This window comes from Rhinopithecus roxellana, chromosome 13, assembly GCF_007565055.1.
Source record: "Rhinopithecus roxellana isolate Shanxi Qingling chromosome 13, ASM756505v1, whole genome shotgun sequence".
Taxonomy (NCBI): Eukaryota; Metazoa; Chordata; class Mammalia; order Primates; family Cercopithecidae; genus Rhinopithecus; species Rhinopithecus roxellana.
This window is the reverse complement of record NC_044561.1, coordinates 19,864,846-19,887,894: the sequence shown is the minus strand read 5'-3', so window position 1 is coordinate 19,887,894 and position 23,049 is coordinate 19,864,846. Positions and strand designations below refer to the sequence as shown.

The 23,049-nt window shown below is 42.8% G+C and overlaps 1 protein-coding gene across 1 annotated transcript in view; it reads right to left on the bottom strand.

Annotated features, from left to right (window-relative positions):
- LOC115892829 (sodium/glucose cotransporter 1-like) overlaps window positions 1-18,975 on the bottom strand; it is a 30,599-nt gene extending 11,624 nt beyond the window's left edge. Inside the window, 9 exon segments of the mRNA XM_030915298.1 lie at window positions 393-518; window positions 520-562; window positions 7,513-7,663; window positions 13,159-13,266; window positions 14,148-14,283; window positions 14,523-14,824; window positions 16,020-16,100; window positions 17,513-17,618; window positions 18,931-18,975. Of these exon segments, the coding sequence (XP_030771158.1) occupies window positions 393-518; window positions 520-562; window positions 7,513-7,663; window positions 13,159-13,266; window positions 14,148-14,283; window positions 14,523-14,824; window positions 16,020-16,100; window positions 17,513-17,618; window positions 18,931-18,975 (1,098 nt within the window).
- Window positions 18,976-23,049: the final 4,074 nt, after the last annotated feature.

Genomic DNA, 23,049 nt, shown 5'->3' with positions numbered 1-23,049 from the left:
TGTAGTCCCAGCTACTCGGGAGGCTGAGGCAGGAGAATGGCGTGAACCCAGGAGGCGGAGCTTGCAGTGAGCCGAGATCGCGCCACTGCACTCCAGCCTGGGTGACAGAGCGAGACTCCATCTCAAAAAAAAAAAAAAAAAAAAATTAAGAAAATCTAATTTTGGACAGAGGAGACAGAGAGAATGTGGACCCCCATACCAACTCCCGAGGAGCTCACTCTAACAGAGAGCCCCATGACCCCTGGAGGCTTTCCCTACAAACCCTCAATAGCACATCTGTGTCTGTTCAAGATCTCTGGGAAATAAGACTCCCTCCCACAGAGAATATGCAAACCCACATGGAAACTTCTTTGCCAGCATGACTTTTCTGGACATGCCCAGGTGATACCTACTGGCTCATTGACTCTCTTCCAGAAAATAGCAAGCAGGAAGACAGCTGCAATGGGTGGTCCCAGGTAACTGGTGATGGACTGCATGTAATCGAAGAGTTGCCCACTTTGTGCTGACTGCACAATGGGCAACCCAGGCGATGCTGATGCCGATCAGCACCAGGATAAACAACCTGAAATTAAAGCCCCCACAACAAAGTGTCAATGAGTAGCTCTACATGAGTAGATATTGCCATGTATTATATGTATACATACGTACATACACACACTACCACCACCACCACCACCACTACCAGCAGCAAATATGACCACAGCAAGAAAAAAATAATTAGAAAATGTATGCTTGAAGCTTTTTTTGCCTATAGGAAAGTCATTCATACCTATGAATTAGTGAAACACACTTGACTTTCAATAGTAGCCTAGGCCCACTCACCACCATAAGACAATCTCTTTTGAGAGGAACAAGGTATGAATTTTGGAGCCTGATAGTCCTAGATTCAAATTCTTATTATTTCTGTGTGACATAGGAGACATTTCTTAACCTCTCTGAGTCTCAAGTTCTTCATCTGTAACTGGGAATAGCACTGACCTTGCAAGGTGGTAATAAGAATTAGTGATAGTAGTAGTGACACAAATACACATGCACTGAATATTCTGTGGGAGTCACATGACATACCACCAATGACCTCAATACAAGGCCATATATGATCATGTGTACAATACAAACTAAGATCTACAGCAGTACACTTAAGCAAGAACATTCATGTGTTTTTACAAACATATTTTTTCATTCTTTTGTGTAAATATCAAGGAGCGATACTGCTGGATTATAGGGTAGATGGACATCCAACTTGATGAGAAACTGCCTGACTGATTTTCAAAGTGCCAGTACTGTTTTGCATTGCTAGCAGCTATGTATAAGAATTCTGTTTGATTCACACCCTCACCAACATTTGATATCAGTCTTTTAAATTTTAGTCACTCTGGTGTGTATGGTTTTGATCTCCATTTCCCTGATGCCTAGTGATGGCACTGAATACTTTTTAATGTGCTTTGTTAGTCTTTTGGCTATTTCTTAATTTGGTTATTTTATTATTGAGCTGCTTACGCATTCTGGATATAAATCCTTTGTTAGATACATGTTTAACAAATATTTTCCCCCTTTTCATTTGATTAATGGTGTCTTTGATAAACAGAAGTTTTAAATTCTGATAAAAAAAGAATTAGTGATAGCAAAACTAATCTAAGTGATAGTTAACTAAGTGAGAGTAAAACCTTGCAAATAGCAGGCACTCGATAAATAGTAAAAACTATTATTATTATCTTATTCTTCTCCTCCTTCTCCTTCCCTTTTGTCTTCTTCACAATAATGAAGTTATCAATAAAAACATTAGGCAAGATAATTTTATAAAGGAATGGTCTAGATAGGAAGAAACACTACCAGGTATTTCCACCTCTCCTCCTGCTGAGTTTCACTTCAAGTCCTGAAAAGACTGGAGATGTCCTTGCAAGCTCTTCTTACTCGTGCTCTTGACAGAATGAGAAAGATGACTGTGATTCTGTCTCTCACTTACCTGCAACTTAAACTGACCTCCACAAGGCAATGCTTTCACTCACACATTTCTCCCTCTGAAATGCCTTTCAACTCTCCCTCTTTTCCGTATCCCACCAACTATTACGGACTCAGCTCAGGTTCTGCCTTCCCTGGGAGCCTTTCCCAACCACGCATGCCATACTCATCACTCCCTTATCTGAGCCCCTGGGTGATCTTACAGTCCCCACAGCAGAGTTTGGAATGGTTTCACATTCCTGTGAGCTCATCCAGAACTGGGACAAGCCCCAGGGCAGTAGTTATAGGATACACAAAAATGTGAGCCCCAACATAGTCTCAGTGCCATGGGATTCATCCCTACACAAGGCAACAAAATATTTTCTTTAGCATCTTGCATTTGATCCACATAAATAACTGGAAAAGTCAGTAAGTGCCTTTCTAAGGAAAAATCAAGGTAACAGTGCTACTTTCTATGGCTCAGAGTAAAGATCCTCTGGCACAGTCAGATCTCCTTTGGGTGCCAGGTATCTTGTCAATTGAAAGTCGCCCACCATGTTTGCTTTTCTTCCTTCATTCCAATCTTGAAAATGAGACCTATGAGGTAGCAGCCCATATCCCTCCTGCACTCACTGGCAAACTTTCCCTTGGCTGACATCCCAGGAACTTGGTCCACCTGCCCTAAGGAGGTTGACCTGCCTTAGCCCCATAGAAGAACAAGCAAGGCTCCTGTTGATCCTGTCCAGAGCATTTGCTCCATGGATAATCATGATAATGAGCACACCTGACACAGGTGTTGATACTTCAATGCTTTCAGGACCCCATTGCATCTATTAGCCCATCTGACAACAAGAAATGTGCACAGCACTTGGTGTTTTAGGCTTTACAGAGTATGTTCACAAGCACAATTGAGCCTTCACAATGGTTCTGCAAAATGTTGCATCAAGGGGTGGAGGAATCAGAGGCATGTGGGCCTCAAAGACAGCCAGTGTGGAGAGCTGCAGTGTGAGAGGCTGAGGAAGACAGTGTGTGGCAGTATAAAGAGCTTTGGACAAGGGCTCAGTGGCTGCAGATTCCAGTCCTGTCTCCGCCACTGTCCGGACAGTTTGGATTTAGGCAGGATGAGCCTCAACCCAAATGACAGCCTGAGGGGTAAATTGTCTCTTATGTCCCTTCCAACTCCCGAGGGGCATTGTTCAATGATCTCCAATTTAAAGTTAAATTGCCACTGGAGGATCTAGAAAAACTGGCAGATAGGCAGGACTAAACTGTAGCTCCCACTCAGATGGACAGAGCAGCATGCAGAGACTCACATCATGAACTTTTGCTCCAGGAACTACTGCAGGAATATACCAGGAAAGCCAAGAGGATCCACAGACCCTCTGAAGGAAGCAGATTTTTCCTGCAGGACCCAGAAGACAGCCCAAATACTGTGAGAGCCCAAACTGTGAACGTGGGATAGGGGGGATCATTGCCCCAAAACACAGACCCTCACTGGGGAACCTGAAGGTCCAGATCACAGGAGAAGTATTTCAACAGATAGCACGATGAATGGAATAGTACCTCACATCTCAATACTAATGTTAGAGGATATGGAATTGCAGAATGGATAAGAATTTATCAAGCAAGTATCTGCTGCCTTCAAGAAACTTATCTAACACGTAAGGACTCACATAAACTTAAGGTAAAAGGGTGGAAAAAGACAACTTTTGTTGTCTTTGTTAAAGAAACTTTAAAGCAACAGCAGTTAAAAAAAAGACAAAGAAGAACATCATATAATGATAAAAGGCCTTGTCCAACAGGAAAATGTCACAATCCTAAATATATGTCCACCTAACACTGGACCTCCCAAATGTATAAAACAATTACTACTAGGCCTAAGAAATAAGATAGAAAGCAACACAATAATAGTGGAGGACTTCAATACTCCACTGACAGCACGAGACAGGTCATCAAGACAGAACGTCAACAAAGGAACAATGGATTTAAACTACACCCTGGAACAAATGGACTTAACAGATATCTACAGAACATTCTACCCATCAACCACAGAATATACATTCTATTCATCAGTGCATGGAACATTCTCCAAGGTAGACCGTATGATAGGCCACAAAACAAGTCTAAACAAATTTAAGAAAATTGAAATTATATCAAGTACTCTCTCAGACCACAGTGGAATAAAACTGGAAATCAACTTCAAAGGGAACCTTCAAAACCATGCAAATACATGGAAATTAAATAACCTGCTCCTGAATGATCACTGGGTCAACAATGAAATCAAGATGGAAATTTTAGAATTTTTTGAACTGAATGGTAATAGTGATACAACCTATCAAAACCTCTGGGATACAGCAAAGGTGGTGCTAAGAGGAAAGTTCATAGCCCTAAATGCCTACGTCACGAAGTCTAAAAGAGCACAATAGACAATCTAAGGTCACACCTCAAGGAACTAGAGGAATAAGAACAAACCAAACCCAAGCCCAGCAGAAGAAAGGAAATAACCAAGATTAGGGCAGAACTAAAAAAGTGAAACAAAAAAAAAATACAAAAGGTAAATGAAACAAAAAGTTGGTTCTTTGAAAAGATAAGTAAAATTGATAGAACATTAGCAAGATTAACCAAGAAAAGAAGAGAGAAAATCCAAATAAGCGCAATTAGAAATGAAACAGAAGATATTACAACTGACACCACAGAAATACAAAACATAATTCAAGGCTACTATAAATACCTTTATGTGCATAAACCAGAAAACCTAGAGGAGGTGGATAAATTCCTGGAGAGCTACAACCCTCCTACCTTAAATCAGGAGGAATTAGATACCCTGAACAGACCATTAGCAAGCAGCAAAGTTGAAATGGTAATTTTAAAATTACCAACAAAAAAAAAGTCCAGAACCAGACAGATGCACAGCTGAATTCTACCAGACATTCAAAGAAAAATTGGTACCAATCCTATTGACAACATTCCACAAGATAGAGAAAGAGGGAATCCTCCCTAAATCATTCTATGAAGCCAGTATCATCCTAATACCAAAACCAGGAAAGGACATAACAAAAAAAGACAACTACAAACCAATATTCCTGATGAACATAGATGCAAAAATCCTTAACAAAATACTAGCTAACTGAATCTCACAACATATCAAAAAGATAATCCACCATGATCAAGTGTGTTTCATACCAGGGATGCAGGGATGGTTTAACATATGCAAGTCAATAAATGTGATACATCACATAAACAGAAGTAAAAACAAAAATCACATAATCATCTCAACAGACAGAAAAAGCATTTGACAAAATCCAGCATCCCTTTATGATTAAAATTCTCAGCAAAATCGGCATACAGGGGACATACTTCAATGTAATAAAGCCATCTATGACAGACCCACAGCCAACGTAATACCAAAAAGGGAAAAGTTGAAAACATTCCCTCTGAGAACTGGAACAAGACAAGGATGCCCACTCTTACCCACTTGTATTCAACATAGTACTGGAAGTCCTAGCCAGAGCAATCAGACAAAAGAAAGAAATGAACAGTATCCAAATCAGTAAAGGTGAAGTCAAACTGTCAATGTTTGCTGATGAACAATCATATACTTAGAAAACCCTAAAGACTCCTCCAAAATGCTTATAGAACTGATAAATGAATTCAGCAAAGTTTCAGGACACAAAATTAATGTACACAAATCAGTAGCTCTGCTACACGTCAACACTGACCAAGCAGAGAATCAAATCAAGAACTCAACCCCTTTTACAATAGCTGCAAAAAAAAAAAAAAAAAAGACAGAAAAAGAAAAAAAGACTTAGGAATATACCTAACCAAGGAGGTGAAAGACGTCTACAAGGAAAACTACAAAGCACTGCTAAAAGAAATCACAGATGACACAAACAAATGGAAACACATCCCATGTTCATGGATGGGTAGAACCAATGTTGTGAAAATGACCATACTGCCAAAAGCAGTCTACAAATTCAATGTAATTCGCATCAAAATACCACCATCATTCTTCATAGAACTAGAAAAAACAATACATTCTCATGGGACCAAAAAAGAGCCTGCATAGCCAAAGCAAGACTAAGCAAAAAGAACAAATCTGGAGGCATCACATTACCTGACTTCAAACTATACTATAAGGCCAGAGCCACCAAAACAGCATGGTACCGATATAAAAATAGGCACAGAGACCAGTGAAACAGAATAGAGAACCCAGAAATAAACCCAAATACTTAGAGCCAACTAATCTTTGACAAACCGAACAAAAATATAAAGTGGGGAAAGGACACCCTATTCAACAAATAGTGCTGGGATAATTGGCAAGCCACATACAGGAGAATAAAACTGTATACTCATCTCTCACCTTATACAGAAATCAACTCAAGATAATTCAAGGGCTTAAATCTAAGACCTGACACTATAAAAATTCTAGAAGATAACGTCAGAAAAAACCCTGCTAGGCATTGGTTTAGGCAAAGACTTCATGACCAAGAACCCAAAGACAAATGCAACAAAAACAAAGATAAATAGGTGGGACTTAACTAAAGAGCTTCTGCACAGCAAAAGGAACAGTCAGCAAAGTAAACAGACAACCCACAGAGTGGAAGAAAATCTTCACAATCTATACTTCCAACAAAGGACTAACATCTAGAATCTACAAAAGAATTCAAACAAATTAGCAAGGAAAAAATAATCACCTTACTCCTTCAAGAATGACTGTAATTTAAAAATCAAAAAATAATAGATGTTGGTGTGGATGTGGTGAAAAGACCACTTTTACACTGTTGGTGGGAATGTAAACTAATACAACCACTATGGAAAACAGTATGGACATTCCTTAAAGAACTGAAAGTAGAACTACCATTGGATCCAGCAATCCCACTACTGGGGATCTACCCAGAGGAAAAGAAGGTATTATAGACAAAAGATGCTTGCACATGCATGTTTATAGCAGCACAATTCACAACTGCAAAAATATGGAACCAGCTCAAATGCCCATCAATCAACAAGTAGATAAAGAAATTATGGTGTATATATACATACGATGGAATACTACTCAGCCATTAAAAGGAACGAATTAATGGCATTCGCAGCAACCTGGATGAAACCGAAGACTTATTCTAAGTGAGGCAACTCAGGAATGGAAAACCAAGCATCATATGTTCTCACTTACAAGTGGGAGCTAAGCTATGAGGTTGCAAAGGCATAAGAATGATACAATGGACTTTGGGGACTCGGGAAAAGGGTGGGAAGGGGGTGAGGGATAAAAGATTACAAATTGGGTTCAGTGCATAATGCTCAAGTGATGGGTGCACCAAAATCTCACAAATCACCACTGAAGAACTTACTCATGTAACCAAATAGCAGCTGTTTCCCAAACATGAATGGAAATAAAACATTTAAAAAGAATAAAAGAATAAATAAAGTTAAATGCCACCAAACGACAAATATAACCAGCCACAGAAATTATTCCCATTCTACCCAGGTATCTGCCAACCTTCCCTAGCTTGAGGGGTAACACAGATGGAACCTCTCCAATCATTCAAGCTTTTGTGGCATGGGGGAAGCCGCATTTACCTTCCGGCAATCATGAGCTCTTTCTCAGATGCTCTCTTGCGGACCTTGGTGTAGATGTCCATGGTGAAGAGGGTGCTGGCGCTGTTGAAGATGGATGTCAGGGAGCTCATGAGGGAGGCCAGCATGACTGACAGCATCAGGCCTCGCAGTCCTGGAAGAGAAAGAGTTTTGAGTGGCACATACAGCACCTTCAGCTCTTTCGTACTTGGAAAATATATGAGAACTCAAGGTTTGCTTGCCTTCTGAAACCATGCCATGTTATCCAATTTATCTCCCCAAAAAGACTAGAAGCTTTAAAAAGTGGTCTATGGCTTTAAATTTATTAGCCCATTACAAGCCCATAGCAGCCACAGAGAGCCGGAGACACAACATACTTGAGGTGAATACTTTGCAACTGGACGACGATGATGATAGTGGTGATGGTGAAGGTGATGCGGTGTGTGTGTGTGTGTGAGAGTGAGTGTATGTGTGTTTCCATCTGAGGGGATTTTTATAAGGTCTCTCACCTGAAATATTTATGATATAACAAAGAGATTTAAACTATGATTCAAAAGATCAGGCTCTCAAGAAAGTAAGACATCCACAGATTGGGAGAAAATACTTGCAAATCATATATCTGATAAGGGTCTAGTATATAGAACATATAAAATTCAATAATAAAATGACAAATAACCCAATTTAAAATGCCAAAGGATCTGAATACACACTTCTCCAAAGCTATATAGATAGCCAATAGTAACATGAAAATATGCTTAACATCAGGGAAATTCAAATCAAAGCCATAGTGGGTTAATACTTTGTACCCACTAGGATACCTATAATAATAAATTTTTAAAAAACAGAAATAACAAGCGTGAGTGGAGATGTGGAGAAATGGGGACCTTCATATATTGCTGGCAGGAATGTAAAATGGTACAGATGGTACAGCCACTGCAGAAAATAGTCTGGGTCAGTCAGTTCTTCAAATGGTTAAGCATTCAGCTACCATATTACCCATCAATTCCATTCCTAGATGGAATTTCATTTCTCTCTACCCAAGAGAAATGAAAACATATGTCCACTTACAAACTCATACATTAATGTTTGTAATATTATTACTTATAATACCCAAAAAGGAGGAGCAACACATATGTCCACCAAATAAGTGGATAAACAAAATACATGAACAGTTGACAAATGGGTAAACATGTGATGGAATAGTATTCATCAACAAAAAGGAATGACATAAAAATACATGCTATGACACAGATGATCCTTGCCAACATTATGTTAAGTAAAAGAAGCAAGTCACAATAAAACACATATTATATTATTCTATTTATATGAAATATCCAGAATATGCAAATCTAGGAATACAGAAAGTATATTAGTGGTTGCCAAGGACTGGGAGGTTGGGGTGAAATAGGGAGAGACTGCTCATTTCATTAGCAGGTATAGGATTTCTTTATGGCGTGACAAAAATTTTCTAAAATTTATTTCAGCAATGCTTGCACAACTCTGTGAATATACTTAAAAAACCACTGAATTGTACATTTTAAATGAGGGAATTGTAGGGTAGGTGAATTTAAGCTCAATTAAGTTTTTTTTTTTTTTTTTTAAAGACAAGGCTATATTTCTAACTCTGATCGTAAGCAAGTTACATGAAGCTCTAGGCCTCATTTTTGACGTGTTAAACAGGGATACCTTCCCAAATCAGAATATGGAATACTACACCTTCCCAAATCAGAATATGGAACTCTTGTTATTAAAGTTTTCCCAATTATGGCAAGCCTGGTTGGCTATAATCTCTACTATTCTTCCCATACCAAGGAGTGCAAGGGGAGCACCTGCTGGGGCTAGAAGACCAGGCCAAGCTGAGGACCCACTAAGAGTTTTACAGTCTCAGGAGTAAAAGTAACCTTAGGATCACCTAGACCTATCATCCATCTGATACATGAATCCCTTCCACAACACTTCCGCTGCCCAACTCTACAGCAACAGGAAATCTCCTACCCTACAGGGAACCTGCCCTCAGACAGTTCTGAGTAGGCTGAAATCTACCTCTCTATAGCATCAAATGTAGTTCTCATGGTACCCAACAGAACAGGTCTTACCCCTTATCCATTTTGCCATCTTTCACATATTCAAAGACAACTCATGTTCCCTTCAACTCTCTCTTCTCTATATTCATATCTAACTGCATTTAGGAGACTCACATGTTTAGAACTTCACTTACACCTCTGTTAAACTTCAGCTTGTTAGATCTGAGTCAGCATTCATGCCTCTTGAGATCTTTTTGGAACATGATTCTGTCATTCCTCTAGGTTTTATATCTTTTAATAATTTATGGTCTCACAGCCTTGCAAGATGAAGTATAAATGCTGCCTATTCTAATTATTTTGTCATTTATTGGGAGGTTTTTTTAAATGGCTCTTTCTGAGTTTGTGTAGTGTAGATCACAAACTATCAGAGATACAGAAGTTATAAAGATCGTCAAGTCCAATTACCTCATTTTTCAGTTGATAAAGGTCCATTTCAAGGAGTTAGTAGGAAGGGTTTCAGCCCTAGCTCGGCCATTTGTTCAGGGTTACTTTGCCTTGAAATTGGTAAGCTGGGATAGAACTTTCCACTCTGTATGACACTCTTATCAGACTCCATTCATTTATTTACTCAACAAATATTTGCTGAACATAATTTTACAGTGGTCCAGGCAAAACATAATGGTCTACCAGACTAGGGTTACAGAAGAAAAAATAGAGAGATGTATAGTAGAAGACAAAATAGACACAAGTTGATGTGGATTGGTAGGAGGATCACCTACTTGCTGAGTGGAGGAGGCTCAATCTGCAAATGGAATGAAAAGGAGCAGCCAGAGAGGAAAGGGAAAATTTAAAAAGACAAACAGAGGAATACAGTATGATGGAATTCAAGAGAAAAGAACAGCTCAAGAAGGATGAGTGATCGGTAATGCTGAATGCCACTGGAGGGGTCCAATAAGGTGAGGAATGGAAAATATCTATTTAGTCTAGCACAGGGAGGTCATTAAGGAATACAGTAGGCTGGGCGTGGTGACTCACACTTGTAAATCTGAGCACTTTGGGAGGCCGAGGCAAGTAGATCACCTGAGGTCAGGAGTTTGAGACCAGCCTGGCCAACGTGGTAAAACCCCTTCTCTACTAAAAATACAAAAAAATTAGCTGGGCATGGTGGCAGGTGCCTGTAATCCCAGCTACTCCAGAGGCTAAGGCAAGAGAATTGCTTGAACCTGGGAGGCGGAGGTTTCAGTGAGCCGAGATCACGCCATTGCACTCCAGCATGGGTGATAAGAGCAAGACTCCATCTCAAAAAAAAAAAAAAAAAAAAAAAGCTGGGCGCGGTGGCTCAAGCCTGTAATCCCAGCACTTTGGGAGGCCGAGACGGGCGGATCACGAGGTCAGGAGATCGAGACCATCCTGGCTAACACTGTGAAACCCCGTCTCAACTAAAAAAAAAAAAAAAAAAATACAAAAAAAAACTAGCCGGGTGAGGTGGCGGGCGCCTGTAGTCCCAGCTACTGGGAGGCTGAGGCAGGAGAATGGCGTAAACCCGGGAGGCGGAGCTTGCAGTGAGCTGAGATCTGGCCACTGCACTCCAGCCTGGGTGACAGAGCAAGACTCCGTCTCAAAAAAAAAAAAAAAAGGAATGCAGTATTTACTGAAACCAGATTACAGCCACAAGGAAGGACTGGCAATGGCACAGGGAAGCACGGCATTTTGTTCTGCATGCCACACATCTTTCTGTTGTGCACACTCCACTCCCGCATAATGTTTAGAGCTCCAGTCCTCACTAGGAGGGTCTGCCCCCTAAAGGAATAACATAAACACTCCACAGAGGCCAGTGCAATCCATGCCAGAACTTTAGAAGAGTCACTATGACTCCTGCTAATTGTAACTTTAATGAATAAGCAGCCCAGCTCAGTAGACTAGTTAACTACTACTCCCATTTTTATATAATTGAAATGCAAGTGGTTTGCCCAAAGTCATGCATGAAGTTTGTAGTTTTTTAATTTTTTAAAAGACTCTCCCGAATTCCTCTATTCCAGCCTTGAGCAGCGTTAAGCAGGCCAAATGCCAGACACCACGTTCCTGCCTGGCCCTGGAAAACTCACTTCCCCTCTGTTGGCTTCCGTTTCCCCCACTGTAAAATGAAGGGATTTGACTAGTCTCTTAAGTTTCTTTTCAGTAATACAATTTTATAGGTTTATCTTAAATTTTTCTAAGTAATAACTTTGAAGTTTTGTTCTCCTGAAACCCCCTAACCTAACCCCCTAGCCAGATTTGTATCACTTGAGCCAGAATTAGGAGATTTTTCTGAAACATGACTATAATCCCACAGGTCAACTACAAAACTCTAGCTATTTGGGAGTCACAGCTAAGTATTCACTCAATCTCCTAGGAAAACAGATTCTTTATGGTGACAAGCCGCCTTGAATCCCATCCATCTATTGCCTCAGACCCCCTCATCCTAGAGCTGAAATCTTGCCTCTTTCCCCATGTGTTTCCTTGGAAGAGCATAAAAGTCAATTCATTCTCCAGGTAAAACCCCTTGGACCTAGTTCAAGCCTTCTTGTTAACATCTGTTGGAGAGTTTTTTAAAATATTTTTTAATTGGCAAGTAAAAGTTGTATATATTGAGGGTGTACAATATGATGCTTGAAATATCTATACATTAGCTCAATTGAGCTAATCAGCATATATATGCATTACCTTACATATTTATCATTTTTTGTGGTGAGAACAGTTAAAATCTACTCTTGGCAATTTTCAAGTGTATAATACATTGCTATTAACCATAGTCACTATGTTGTACAATAGATCTCTTGAACTTATTCCTCTTAACTGAAATTTTGTATCCATTGACCAACATCTTCCCAGATCCCCACCCCAACCCCTAGTAACTACCATTCTACTCTGCTTCTACAAATTTGACTTTTTAAGGCTCTACATATAAGTGAGAATATGTGGTATTTGTTTGAGTCTAAATTATTTCACTAAACATAATGTTCTCCAGGTTCATTTACGTTGTCATAAATGACATAATTTTCTTCTTTTCGAGGCTGAATAGTATCTCATTGTGTATATACTGTATGTTACATCTTTATCCATTCATCCATTCATTCACTGATAGGCACTTATGTTGATTCCACATCTTGACTATTGTGAACAATGCTACAGTGAACACGGGAGAGCAGATATCTCTTCAAAACACTGATTTCATTTCCTTTGCTATATGCCCAGTCATGGGATTGCTAGATCATATGGTAGTTCTATTTTTAATTTTTTGAGGGACCACCATCCAGTTTTCCATAAAGAGTGTGCTAACTTACATCCACTGTTGGAGAGCTTTGAAAGACATTCTATATGAGTATGGAAAAGTCATGTTTTTCTCTAACAAGTGCTCAGATCATCTCCTTTCCAAGCCTGACTGATGAGCAAGTCCCAGAAGTCATAGAACCCAACCAAGTCATATGTCTCCTTCCCACTGAGAAAGGACGTGTCCAAATACTGAGGACACCCACAATGATGCTTTCCCTCCTAACCCCCCGGCTAAGAAACGGCTTTGCCCAGAAGGTCCACAGAAATCTAGGTGGTGCCTAAACCCAACCAGCCTCCCAGGAAAGACTCTTACCATTGGGCATGAGCTCCATCACTAAGGTTGGATAGGCGATGTTGGTACAGCCAACCTTGGTACCGCAATATTTCTCACATTCTGAGGGGACGACACAGGCAATTTTGTCTGGGAAGAGATGAAGAGCCACGTCAGCAAGCAGACATTGGGGAAATATTTCCAAAATTCACCTTCTTAAAACAAAGTTTCAAACAGGATATTCCTTTCCAAGGCCCTGAAGTGGTTCTGTGGGAGTGCAGCTCTCCACAGAGCCCTTTGGTGCCTGCCCTGCCCTGCTGGCCCTGACACATTGATGAGCTCTGACTAAGGAAGAAAGACAATTTCTAGGAAAAGGAGGAAAGGAACCAAAGAACCGTTCAGGGTGGGAGGGAGGGAGCAAGAGATTGAGCAACAGTTGAGCAAATACTATCAGGGAGAAGTGACCTGGAGGCATGTCATAACTTTAGAAAATTTGAAAAAAAAAAAAAAAAGGAGAAAACAATTGTCAACATAAGAGACCAGGAAAGACAATTCCAAAAGTTTCCTCAAGTTGCTCACTGTCTAGCACATAAACAATAATGCTTGGATATGACCATAACAAATAAGAGGGCCAGGCATGGTGGCTCATGCCTATCATCCCAGCACTTTGGAAGGCCAAGGCAGGAGAATCACTTGAGGCCAGGAGTTCAAGACCAGCCTGAGCAACATAACAAATTCCCATTGCTACAAAAAAAAAAAAAATTAAAAATGAGGCAGGCATGGTGGTACATACCTGTAGTCGCAGCTGCTCAGGAGGCTGAAGCAGGAATGTCACTTGAGCCCAGGAGTTACAGTTGGAGACTGCAGTGAGCTGTGATCACACCACTGCACTCCAGCCTGGGTGACAGAGTAAAACCTGGCCTCAAAAAAAAAAGAAACAAAAAAAAGGAAGCTGGAAGCTATAGAGCTTTAGAAGTGACTTGGAGACAGAAAAAGGGAGAGTGGCCTGTGGGTCCAGCAGAAGTTATTACCTGTGTACAGAATGCGGCTGATCATTCCTGGCATCACCATAATGAACATGGGCAGAACCTTTAGGTACCCACACAGGGTGCAGCCAGCCTTCACGTGAGACATATTCTTGGCTGAGAGGCAGCGCTGCACAATGACCTGCCAGAACAAGCCCAGTAAGGGAGGTATGCAGACCAGAGACCCTGTGACACCCTTGCACTTCCCAGCTTCACCATCCTGGGTCCTTGACCTGGCACTCCTGTATCACTGGGGCGTGGCAATTCACAAACCACTGAGCTCTCCCCTCCCTGTCCCAACTCTACAAACCACAGACAGACAGGAGTTCCTGTAGCGCCCTGGGGAAGACTCTGTCCGTCCCACACATCCAGCTTGGGTACCTGATCTGTGCACCAGTACCACAGGGCAAGGATGGACATCCCAAAGATGAGCCCAGGCCACGGGAGGTCTCCCGTGAGGGGATCTCGGAAGAGGTGGAATGAGTCGGCCCTCGGAGTGTAGCACTTTTCCTGAAAGGTGGTGTTGCCATCAGAAACCACGGTTGGAATGGCTTTCATGTACTTTTCCATGAAGGCGTCATAGCCTCCCACTTCGTGAAAAGCTGGAAAACATCGGTACAGAAATGAACATTCTGAAACCTTCAGCTCTTCATAGCAGCTTCTTTCCATAGATGCCTGAGAAACTGAGAGGACCCAACCCACGAACAGAGCCCTCACTGAGTGGCCTTGGGCAAGTCACCTTCCCATTCTGGGCCTCAGCTTTCTCATCCATAGAATAAGATTAGTAGCCCTGCCCAGCCCGCTCAGGGGCTATTATGGGGACCAAAGCAATAACTTGTAATAGTGCTCCAACTGTAAACCTCTTTATAAAAGGGAAGAGACTTTTATTAATCAAAGAAAGACCTTGGTTTGGGACCACATACAAAGACTCTGTTTTTTTCCCTCACCCTCTGCTGTCAGTCATGGCCTTTGGAGCCTTGGACTCAGACCTAGAGACAGACAGACCTAGACACACACAGTGGCCTTTGGGACCTCGGACCCACACCTACCACCCCTGGACCCAGCAGTGTGGTGGGATGGACAGGGAATGGGTGAGAAATCCGGAACCTGCCACCTCTCAATTGTGTGTCCTTGAATAAGTCATTCCACTGCCTGCCTTGCTAACACCCAGGGCCTGCTGGGAAAAACCAAATGAAAGTCCTTAGAAAACAGAAGAGAGAAGAGCAAATACGAGTCTTTACAGGATACACAGTGGGCCTTGAGCACCTAGAAATAAAATGTACTTTCTATCTTCCCATAATAAGTACCCTTACCTAGGTTCTCCAATCTTGTCTTTAAGATTTCATAGATGAGTTAAAAAAAAAAAAAAATTAATTGGCGGGCCAACACTGAGGAGCCAAGTTTTTAATTTTGCCAAATAAGGGCATTAAAAGGATCATTATCACCCACTATCAACAATTCATAAAAGGACATTTGACATCAAAATGTAGATAAGATATAGCCTAAGATGGAAGACATAACATTTGAATAGATTTAGCTTGATGGATATTTAGCCTTATCCTTTTTCTGTCCAGTTTCTCTGCAAACAGAACACTATGTTTTCACAGGCTCACAGCACAGCCACTAGCCCAGACTGGTGAAAGAGAGCAGTAGAAAATCCAGGACCAGACCCAACCTCAGTCTTCCAGAGATGAGGAAGCTGACCCTGCATACTCACTATGACAGCCTATCTGGGCTGGACCCTCCCTTTGGAAGGGCAGAGCACTCCTCAGCTCACTGCCTAGTCTGGCAACAGGTAGAGAGGCTGGACTTGCCTTTCTATTCCTGAGGCCCTCTACCTCTGCTCCTACCTCCTCAGCCTGCCCTGGCCCCACTTACCAAACCCAGTCAGGATTAAAGACCCCACCAGCATGATCACCGTCTGCAAGGTGTCCGTGTAAATCACTGCCGCCAGGCCCCCTAAGCAGGCAAGAAGACAACACATCTGACCTCGTGTGGAGGGCAACCTGTCTACCTGCTTCCTTCCCCACTCTCCACCCTCTACTTCCTGCTGGCCTTCTAAGAACACCGCTGCAGTAGTCCGTCTGCCTTTCCTTCCTTCACCCTCTCGTCCTGTTACAGTATTCTGCTACTCAGCATGTTCCCACGGCTCCACCTGTCATAGAAGTAGCACATGCTTCTCCCTACTTGAGGGGAGTCTGGTGTGACCCTTTTGAGCCAGAAGATGGCTCAAAGGAGATGGCTCCTCTGTGGTAAGAGGAAGCATCTTCCACACACAAGGCAAGGAGGAGCAAAGAGTTAGCTGTGGAGATGGTGGGACATCACCAAATTGGCACATTTCAAAGGGCCACTTTTTTTTTTTTGAGACGGAGTCTCACTCTGTCGCCCGGGCTGGAGTGCAGTGGCCGGATTTCAGCTCACTGCAAGCTCCGCCTCCCGGGTTCACGCCATTCTCCTGCCTCAGCCTCCCGAGTAGCTGAGACTACAGGCGCCCGCCACCTTGCCCAGCTAGTTTTTTGTATTTTTTAGTAGAGACGAGGTTTCACAGTGTTAGCCAGGATGGTCTCGATCTCCTGACCTCGTGATCCGCCCGTCTCGGCCTCCCAAAGTGCTGGGATTACAGGCTTGAGCCACCATGCCCGGCCAATGGGCCACTTCTATGTCTACCTTTTTATTAGTCCCCAAAGCTGTGGGGCTCCAGTCAAGCAGCAAGTGCTAAAGCTGATCCTTCCCACCCCCGCCAAGGAGGCAGAGTGACCCCTCTGCAAAGGAGCCCGATTGTTATTCAAGCACTAGCTTCTGGGGTCACCACTTGAGTCTTCCTCTAAAACCTCTGTATGAGTCACTTCCTTTCTCCCTCCCTACAGGGGTTCCCAGTCCCTGACACATCAAATCCAAGGCCTCTGTCTGGCTTTCAGAGCCCCTATACTGTGACCTCATTTGAACTATCAAGCTGTATGTTCCCCCCAAACCCACACAGGATCCTTCAGTGGCCACCCTCCTCCAGCCAAAAGCATCTGCATGCCCAACCTGCCTCCATTCCCCTTGTGCTCACTTATTTTTGCACCTGACACTGCCCTGATTCTCCCACCTTAGCTAAGTCATCTCTGCAACCCACAGGGCCCAGCTCTGCATGCACTCCTGTGAGAAGCTGCCCTGACTATCCCAGCCAACACCACAGCTTTCTGAAACCACTCGTATAACTTGTAGGGTCTGTGAGTGGGGACTAAGCAAATACCGCAATCCCAAACTGTTACCTGAGTATGTCTCCTCCTCAGGAGGAAAAAACACCTCTCCTACTTCCCTTTATCCTTCACTAGTGCCTAATCCCGAACTGGGTTTGAGGTGCTGGTTTATTTGAATGGACTCACCTGTAATTGTATAAAGGGCAGTAATTGCCAATAAGAGAAAGATAGCCAAATACAGATTCAGGCCTAAGGCCAGATTGATGAATATGGCCCCCGAGAAGATGTCTGCCTGGAAAGAGAGGAGAGGCAGAGTTAGGAGGGAGAGAGGTCAGCTGCCTACAGGGCCTATGGTCTCTCTGTTCCTGATTTTCCAAGCAAGCTTTATTCAAGATGATAATAGGTGTTCTATGAGAAAAAGAATTCCATAGTCAAAAAGGTCTGTAAAATGCTAAACAGAGTTAAGGCAGTTTCTTCGCCACACAACTTTTCTGAGCCTTTAATATACGCCATGTACGGTCATCCCCAGGGAGGGAACATGGTACATGACATCTCACAAACTCATTGAACTATGGAACTATTTTTGCCAAGAAACAACTATTAACACTTAGATGTTCCTTGCAAGTCACCTGTAGACTGTTGTTCTGAGCTATTGTCCATCTTTTGCACCTCAGTGTACACAGGTTTATCAGAACTCGTTCCCAAAAGCAAGTCTGAGTCCTGGTGAGAAACACCAGCCCCCGCAGGAGTGGGGAGAAACTTAGCAAGTTTGTAATTTTAACTCCCCAACCCAGATGCAGTCCATCTTGACTCAAACACAACCAGAACATCACCAAGCACCTCTTACGTAGCAGCCTTGGTACTTGCTGGTTTTATTTAGATTATTTCATGTAATTTTTGGGAGAACTGCTCCCTCTTCACTCCTGAATTCTTGATGCAGTTCTTCCACCTTCACCATTTCTTCTCCTTCCTGTCTCTTAATGAACCTTCTACCTGGCGGGATGATGCAGTTGCTCATATAAACCAGCAGAGAGCACTAGGATCACCCCAAATACAGGTTCACGTCATCTCCAAAACAATACCAGGGAGGGTAGTATTAAGGGATGATCATGGTGAGTCTTTTTTATTTACTGTATTTATTTATTTATTTTGACGGAGTCTTACTCTGTCGCCCAGGCTGGAGTGCAGTGGCGTGATCTCAGCTCACTGCAACCTCTGTCTCCTGGGTTCAAGCGATTCTCCTGCCTCAGCCTCCTGAATAGCTGGGATCACAGGTGTGTGCCACCACACCCAGCTAATTTTTGTATTTCTAGTAGAGACAGGCTTTCACCATGTTGGTTAGGCTGGTCTTGAACTCCTGACCTCGTGATCTGCCTGCCTTGCCCAAAGTGCTGGGATTACAGGCGGAGCCACTGCGCCCAGCTGAGTCTTTTGTTTCCAAATCTCCAGGTGTGGAAGAAACTGGACTTCCCCTAGATGGAATGAATGCACGAGCTGTTTCACTGCACAAATCCTAACATTTCACGGCATGCAAACAGCGCCCAGACAGAGCCTTGGGGATGGGCCAGTAGGGTCGGACTCTCACTTCTCACATCTCCTCTTACGTCTTCCATCTCCTCTCTAGTCCCATTTCCCAGTCCCCATCGCATTGCTGTTCCTGAGGGCCCTCCAGTGTTTAAGGTTTCCCACCACACCTGCCTGTCCCTCCTATGAGAATCTCCTATTCCCTCCCTCGGTTAGTTAGCGGAAAGCACATCTAATACCAACTCCATGCTTCTGAGCTAACACATGAGCCCTGGAGGGTGATTCGACCCCCTCCCCCAAGGTGGGCCTTTTGAGGACCTGATGCCTTAATTCCCCCCTACCCAGACCTCCCCTGAAGATTCTCTCACCCAGGGTACCCAATGTTACTGTCTTTCCTGGTGAAGGAGGGGAGGCAGAGCCAGGAGGTGGGAGGAGAGATGGTGAGTGAGAAAGAAACTCCTCTCTCCCTGGAGCTAGCAGTCAGAATAACCAGCATTTTAGCCCCAGTGCCGCCACTCTAGGCCTGCAAGCCTTTGGGCAAAACATTTCCCCTCTTTAATTCTCAGTGTCTTCGTGTTTATGCAGGAAGTCCTGGCTCCAGGGGCTTGTGATTCTCAGTGGTTGGAAGTGGGAAAGGTCAGCAGTGAGGAAAGCATTCTCCTCCTGGGTCCTGGACCGCTTCCATTCTGCCTTGCCCTCTGCAGTAGCCCAAGAGGAGGAAGGGTCCCCTGTGGTGCATAAGTCTTGCCAAAGGTGAAATGGCCACTTCTTCCTGACTCTGCACACTGGGCCTCTTGAAATTGTAATGAGTATGTATAATGCTGGTCCCTCTCCTCTCATGCCTCTGTACAGTCCCATAAAGTTTCTTAAATTCAAGGGGCCCCATTCACTGATTGCAGTGCAATTCTGTTAAATGCACACACTTTTGATTTGGTGGATTAGCTAATAAGTGTAAATAAGCTAGGAAAAGATTACAAAGCTGATACTGCCTTTAAACTGCCCTTGGTTGGTTTATTTTCCAGAGTACTTTTTAATGCTGTATGACAACACGCCATAGTAGACTGTGATACCCTCATTAATATGTGCCTTGCTGTCATTAGTCACAAAGAAGTAACACATAAGTTCTAAGATAATGCTATAAAGGACCTCAAAGACTTCTGTAAAGTGTTGGGCTAATAGAAATCTTGTTTTTATGATACTCTATTTCCTTCTAACAGTACAGATAAAGAATTCTTTTTTTTTTTTTTTTTTTTGAGACGGAGTCTCACTCTGTCGCCCAGGCTGGAGGGCAGTGGCGTGATCTCGGCTCACTGCAAGCTCCGCCTCCCGGGTTCACGCCATTCTCCTGCCTCAGCCTCCTGCATGCCTGGCTAATTTTTTGTATTTTTAATAGAGACCGGGTTTCACCATATTAGCCAGGATAGTCTCGATCTCCTGACCTTGTGATCCGCCTGCCTCGCCCTCCCAAAGTGCTGGGATTACAGGCGTAAGCCACTGCGCCCGGCCCAGATAAAGAATTCTAAGGAAAGCTCCCTGGTGAATTGAAGAAACCTAGGACAAATTCTTCCTCACATGAGTCATTCTGGCTTCGGAGATGAATTCTGCCGTTGGCATGCCAAAGGCCAGGCTGGGAATACCTTAGCTAAGCTCATATAGGTGACTCCAGCTGAGCAAGGCCACTGCAGTCTGGGTGCTCTGACATTAGTCTTTGGTTCTTCCTAGCTGCCAAACAAACCCACTAGGGGTTTTGTTTGTTTGTTTGTTTTTTGTATTTTTGTTTTCTTCATGTTCAGAGAGTTTTACAGTTTACCAAGGACTTTTAGGCACATGCATTATTTTGATCCTCAAAACAATATTGACAAGTTAAGGGACCTCCTTTCTGGAATTTTTTTCTACAGAGAGCAAGGTCTTTTTCCTTTTTTTTTTTTTTTTTTTGAGACAGAGTCTTGCTCTGTCGCCAAGCTGGAGTGCAGTGGTGCGATCTCGGCTCACTGCAACCTCCATCTCCCAGGTTCAAGTGATTCCCCTGCCTCAGCCTCCCGAGTAGCTGGGACTACCGGTGCGTGCCACCACGCCTGGCTAATTTTTTTGTATTTTAGTAGAGACAGGGTTTCACCCTGTTGACCAGGATGGTCTCAATCTCCTGATCTTCTCCTGATCTTGTGATCCACCCACCTCAACCTCCCAAAGTGCTGGGATCACAGGCCTGAGCCACCATGCTCAGCCAGCAAGGTCTTTTTTAACAACAACAAAAAAGTTTTTAATTTACTTTTAAAATAAAATCTCAAATAAAATAATGTATGTTGGGGGGGTTAAAATAAACAACACAGGCCAGGCACAGTGGCTTATGCCTGTAATTCCAGCACTTTGGGAGGCTGAGGCAGGCTGAGGTCAGGAGTTTGAGACACCAGCCTGGCCAACATGGTAAAACCCCGTCTCTACTAAAAATATAAAAATTAGCCAGGTGTGGTGGTGCATGCCTGCAGTCTCAGCTAATAGGGAGGCCGAGGCAGGAGAATTGCTTGAACCTGGGAGGCAGAGGTTGCAGTGAGCCGAGATTGTGCCACTGCACTCCAGCCTGGGTGACAGAGCAAAACTCTGTCTCAAAAATAAATAAAAAAACCATGGAAGTTACACACTGAAAAGTAAAAGTAGCCCAAAAGTGACCACTGTCAAGAGATTTTTGTCCATGAGAGGATTTTTAAATGGCTTTCTAAAAATTATATGTCAACAGTATGTTCTGCAGCCCCTAAAATAATAATTATGAAAATTGAAACTAGAACAATGTTTACAATTTGATGGTTCAGGTGGGAAGAAGGCAACAAAATGGTGCGCATATTCTAATTGCAACTTTGTGAAAGAATACACACAATTTGAGCAAGGCCAAAATATGAAAATATTGGTATTACAGTTCCAGTGGGCATCTCCCACCCCAAGATTTTTAAATGCCAATGTTACATTTTTCCTACAGTTTCAAAAGTGCAGGGAGCAGAAATTTTAAAATAGAATATATTCTTTACCGCTATCTGGGTACCTATACATATGTAGTAAAAATATAGAAACATAGACTAGAAGAATCCATACCAAGTTCAAGACAGCATTCACCTTTCAGGAAAGAGGAAAATGAGACCAAGAAAGGGTATAAATAGGTCTTCAACTGTATCTGTAATGTTATATTTCTTTTCTACAGATAATAAATTGTTAAGATCTATAAAATCTGAGTGGTGGATATAAGGGTGTTTGCTATATTCTTTCTGCATTCCTGTATGTTTGAAGTATTTCATTAAATTTTTTATTTATAAAAATAGGGGACTGTATAGGGAATACAGAACCACCTTTGATATAAAAGAACTGTCCTGTAATCCTATGAGACCATTTGTTTCACAGCTTATCCCAGATTGCTCTTTCCCTAAACTAATGTTAGCCCTTAAAAGAGAGTAGGGGGAAGGATGGAGGAGGGAAAGGAAAGGGAAGGGAGAGAAGGAAAGAGAGAGTGAAAGGAAGAAGGGGAAACGAAGGGAAAGGAAGAGAGCAAAGGAAAGGGGAGAGAGGGAAGGGAGGGAAGGAAGGAAAGAAAGGGAAGGTAACAGAGGAAGAGAGAGAAAGGGGAGAAGGAGGGAGTGAAGGAAGGAAAGGAGGGAAGGAGGAGGGAGAGAGGAAGAAGAAGAAGGAAGGAATGAAGGAAGGAAGGAAGGAAGGAGGGAATGGGCGAGAGGGGGAAGGGGAAACAGAAGGGAAAGAAGAAATGTCTCCAACGCTGCTAAGCAAAACCAACTTGAAGTGAAATAAAAAAATTATGGTCCTCTAGGTCAAGGATTGGCAAACTTTTTCTGTAAAGGGCCCGGGAGTAAATGTTTATGCTTTGCATTTACTGTCTCTGTCACACTCTGCCATTAAGCATAAAAGCAGCCACAGACAAACACAAACAATGGTCTTGGCTGGGCTCCAGTAAAACTTTACTTACAAAAACAGATCATGTGTTGGATTTAGCCCGGGGTGTTGTTCCCATCACTTTGAAAATTTGGCTGAACAATGTCCATGGGACTCATGGGGAATAAAAATACAGACCCCAGTTGGAAAGCATCTGCAAGTAACTGAGTGTCTGATTGGGAGCTTTGGGCACGTTGCTTCACCTTGGCTCTGATGTTTTGAGATCCAGTGATTTTATATGCGTGTGTTTGCTGTCCATTCTGGTCCTA